General features: G+C 39.7%; 1 protein-coding gene across 1 annotated transcript in view; it reads left to right on the top strand.

Annotated features, from left to right (window-relative positions):
• The window catches only part of LOC106884221 (26S proteasome non-ATPase regulatory subunit 5), a 45,442-nt gene that overhangs the window by 37,367 nt on the left and 3,013 nt on the right, over positions 1-5,062 (top strand). Inside the window, exons 6-7 of the mRNA XM_052975306.1 lie at positions 520-708; positions 3,669-3,778. Coding sequence (XP_052831266.1) covers positions 520-708; positions 3,669-3,778 — 299 coding nt within the window. The remainder of the gene's footprint in view (positions 1-519; positions 709-3,668; positions 3,779-5,062) is intronic.

Raw genomic sequence — 5,062 nt, 5'->3', positions numbered from 1 at the left:
AGTCAGGCGGTACTGGCAACGGCCACGCTCAAAATGGTGCATCTCATGTGCCACCCGCACAAGAACCAGCCCAGGGGCACTGGCAACGATCTTACTTGGCTTGCCGGGTCTTCTCACGCACAGCACATTTCCAAAGGTCTTGGTCAGTAGTCATATATATATATGTACACACACACACACACACACACTCACACGACTAACTTCCACGTTCCATACAGTTTCTGCCTACCAAATTCATTCACAAGGTTTTGGTTGTCTTGGGGCTATAGTAAGAAATACTTGTTCAAGGTGCCACACAGTGGGACTGAACCTGAAACCCTTTGGTTACAAATCAAGCTTCTGAACCACAAAGCCATGTCTTTGCCTTATTATTTTCCCCATGAAACTGTTTCCCCCCACCACCACCACCACTCTTGTCGAAATTTTCAATAATTTAGCATCATTTGTTTTAAAAAATATATATTTTGTTCTGTCCTGTCTTTTTTAAAAGACCTTTTTTATTTTAATTTTTTCTTGTAGGACTGATTACCTTTTTTGGCAGTGTAGCACGACATCGACCCAATGAAATCTGCTCTAGGTACCAGCACTTCTTGTGTAAAGTTCTGTCTAGTTTGAATTCTTCAGACATGACATTAAGAACCATTGGAATCGAGACTATCGCACAAATTGCTATCACTAAAAATGGGAAGCTGATTCTAAAGAAATACGGTAAAAATTGATTTAAATATCATCCCCCTTGTCATTTTCATCATCATCATCACCATAATTTTATACTTGGTTTTTATGTTGGTTTGGGTTAGACAGGTTGTCTGTCCGTATCAGTTATTTCAAAGTATTGCTCTTCTTGACTGATCAAGGGACCACATCTCACCTGTTTCCTTCTTTTTTGGCATGTTTCTACTGCTGGATGCCCTTCCAGTCACCAACCACTTCACAGTGTACTGGGTACATTTCCTCATGGCACCAGCACTAGAGAAGTTGTCATGTTCTCAATAAGACTGAAGGGTTTTATTGATCCCGTGTTGTCTCCACCTCATCACTAACCCCTTTACAAAACTTTTTTTTTTTTTCCTTGAGCTCCTAGGACTCGTATTTCAGGTTACCGAGTTCCCATGGCATATAAGAAACTGAGATCACAATTTTCCCCCTGAATGGTATGCTGGTTTGTTGCAAAGTTCTAGACCAGCAGTTTTGATGGGATGGGATTAGTCATTACATTGACCCTAGTACTTGACTAGTACTATATTTTATCGATCCTGAAGAGGTGAAAGGTAAAGTTGACCTCAGCATTTTGTCTGATGTCCTAACGATTCTGCCAGCTCACCACCTTTTTATGGAACATATTGGGTGCATCTAGTGGAGGCGCAATGGCCCAGTAGTTAGGGCAGCGGACTTGCGGTCATAAGATCGCAGTTTCGATTCCCAGACTGGGCGTTGTGTGTGTTTATTGAGTGAAAACACCTAAAGCTCCACGAGGCTCCGGCAGGGGATGGTGGCGAACCCTGCTGTACTCTTTCACCACAACTTTCTCTCACTCTTACTTCCTGTTTCTGTTGTGCCTGTAATTCAAAAGGGTCAGCCTTGTCACACTGTGTCACGCTGAATCTCCCCGAGAACTATGTTAAGGGTACACGTGTCTGTGGAGTGCTCAGCCACTTGCACGTTAATTTCACGAGCAGGCTGTTCCGTTGATCGGATCAACTGGAACCCTCGACGTCGTAAGCGACAGGGCCAACAACAATTGGGTGCATCTATTACTGGCACCAGCATTAGTGAGGTTGCCCTGTCTACTGTAAGATAGTCCTCGCTTCTGTATGATGAGTTTGTACTACCTAGGTAACATGTCTAAGATGGTGAATGATGCATAGAGAGAGTGAGTGAGAGAAATGAGTTAGATGAGTGATGGCTGCAAGAGTAGTGGAGTGAGTGAGTGAAGCTGATCTGTTCTTGAGAAGACAGATTACTGAAAATGAACATGAAGCTTCTGCTGGATGTTTTCCTCCCCCAAATAAAGCATGGCCATCACTCACAAACAAATATAACTTAGTAGCATATGCAATACTTTCGACTAATAGCTTCAGGTGCCTGACTTTTTGAGAGCAGTTGTACAGTAGACACCCCCTTGCGTCTCCCTCTCTTGACCCAATCGGACATTATGTGACAACGAGAGGGAGAGAAGGCTGGGCTTGGTACTTGGCTGGTCCTCAGTTTCAGAGCTGAGTAACCTGGAGTAACATGAAATAAAGTGCCTTACTCAAGGTTCAGTAATTAAATCTATGGCCTTATGATGATAAAGCCGGTACTCTAACCGTGAGGCTGTGTGTGTGTCTATTTTTCTCATATGGTGAAGAAAATATAAATTTTGTAACCCTGCTGCCACCAAATCCTTTGTCCCAATGTATTGGGCACACAAGGGACCCTCTGTACATTGCTTCCCTTGTAAGAAATAGAGGCCAAATCTTTCTCAAATCACCACCCTCCAACACCATCTTGATTAATAATTTGGTCTTGGTTATTGTACAGGGTGTCCACAAAGTCTGGGTACATGGGGATTAACACATACTTTAAGAAATTGTTATTTCTTATATTTAATTGTTTATGTTATGATTTTATTTACTCCATGTACTCACATGGGGATTAACACATACTTTAAGAGATTATCATTTCTTATATTTAATTGTTTATGCTATGATTTTATTTACTCCATGTACCCAGACCTTGTGGACACCCTGTAGTTAATTTAGTTGTTCATATGTAAAAAAGAGAGGATGGTTGTGACTGGCATACATTTTACCAAGATTGACCTGGGGTTAAACAACAACATGGTTAAATGAAAGAGAGAGAGAAAAAGTTTCTATGTGATTACTTGACCTGCTAGAAATAGCACCCAAATCTCTCTCAAATAACACCCTATTGTTTTTAAAAGAGGAACAACAACTTTATGGTACACTGAGTTCTATTAGAACTTGATTTTCATGTTTACCAATATTCCAAGATTGTGGAACTGTTAACTGATTGATGTAGGTAAATATAATTCTCTGGCTCCTTTCACAGCTACTGGTAGTGCCAATTACAGTTTGGACTCTGAAGTGTCAGTGGTCTTGTGAACTTGGTGCTAGTGATAGCCTGGACTTGGTAGTAGTGGACCTTGTACTATCTGCAGTAGAATTGGTTAAATACCACTGCTAGTTGTATGGGCTCAGTGCTACCACTGGTAGTCTGGACTCGATGTTGGAGGCAGTTGTGAGGGCTCGGTGCCATAACCAGTAGTATGGTCTTGGTACTGTTGGTTGTGGCACTAAACCCTCACTAGTTTAATTAGATTATTAAAACTCATCAATAATAACATTTTATCATTTTTATTTACTTTTCATATTTCATTATTTAATTATTTTTAATCCTTCACAATTTACATTACTCTGTCAAATGTAACACTTATTCATTTTTTGAATTGATCCTGCATTATCTTATAGCTTTGAGATTTTGATGATGTCACTGTTTATTTTTAGAAGGACATTGTAGGGTACATGTGAGAGGCCTGATCTGGCTGGTTTGAACATAAAACAAGTAAAATATTTAGGCTGGATATGATCAATTTAAATGCTTAAAGGGTTAAATTTGTTCTGCTGTCCCAGATCATTCCATGTATTTCTGTCTCAATTTTTCAGGCTCTAAGATGGATGAAGCTATGAAGAATGTTGGCCAGACAATTCAGAATTGTCCTGAAGATGTGAAAGTCCGAGCACTTTCTGCATTGGGATCAATACTCCAGCTGACGGTACTGTCTATTTGTTCTAGACCATTTCACTTCCTACCATATCCTATAGATTAATATTCAGATAAGGGGTTTTCTCTCACAGTGGAATACAACTTTTGGTTAATCTTTTTCTTTTAGATTAAGGAAATTTGGGGTGATTCAAAAATAGCTGCAGTAGCAAAGGTTATTATTATTATTATTTCTGTTAAGGTGGTGAGCTGGCAGAACCATTAGCATGCTGGGAAAAATGCTTGGCAGCATTTTGTCCATTTTTACATTCTGAGTCCAGATTCTGCCAAGATCAGCATTGCCTTTCATCCTTTCGGAGAGGTCAGTAAAATAAAGTACCAGTTGAACACTGGGGTTGATGCAATCACCTAGACCCCCTCCTTGAAATTACTGGCCTTGTGGCAAAATTAGAAACCATTATTATTATCTTTATTATTATTATTATTATTATTATTATTATTATTATTATTATTAAGGTTGTAAGCTGGCACAATCATTACTGCTTTATGTTCTGAGTTCAAATTCCACCTAGGTCATAGCAAAAAACAAAAGTGAAATTTTTCGCTTTAAAATAAATTTTCATATTCATTATTTTGAAATTGGTACACTATTCTTTTTTAATTTGTGCATTTATTTTATACAGTGTGTGTGTGTGTGTATGTATGTATATATGTATGTATGTGCATGTGTGTTTGTATGCACATGCATATGTCTCTGTGTTTGTGCATTTATATGTATGTGTGTTTAGTGTTCATAGATGCTTCCTTCCAATCTTCTCTCCTTTTTCAACTGGGGTAGCCACGTGTCTCCGTCACTGCAAAACACCAGCTTCTGTCATACCTAGCACAAAGCCACCTCCCTCACTACTGCAGTTGACTGGTCTTGTCTTGTGAGTTACTTGGAGACCTCCACTAATGCTGGTGCCCAGTGAAAAGAACCTAGTACACTCTGTGAAGTGGTTGGTATTAAGAAGGACATCCAGCTGTAGAGAACAATCCAAAGCAGGCATTGGAGCCTGACACAATCTTTTAGTTTGTCAGCTCTTGTTGAATCACCCAAACCTTGCCAATTAGGTAGATCAGTGTTAAATGATGACGATAATATATATATATATATATATATGAGACCTTTGGAAATATGCCGTGCGTGAGAAGACCCGGCAAGCCAAGTGAGACCTAAATCCAAGGCCTCTGCTAGGGGTGTAGCCAGCCCACTTATGCGTACCTTTCCTTCATTGGACACTAAACTCCGCTTGCGAAGACTTGTTGAGGCAAGTGAAATCGAAATCGAGTTAAA

The sequence above is a fragment of the Octopus bimaculoides genome, chromosome 21, assembly GCF_001194135.2.
Source record: "Octopus bimaculoides isolate UCB-OBI-ISO-001 chromosome 21, ASM119413v2, whole genome shotgun sequence".
NCBI classification, from domain to species: Eukaryota; Metazoa; Mollusca; class Cephalopoda; order Octopoda; family Octopodidae; genus Octopus; species Octopus bimaculoides.
This window is presented reverse-complemented; position numbering and strand designations above follow the sequence as displayed.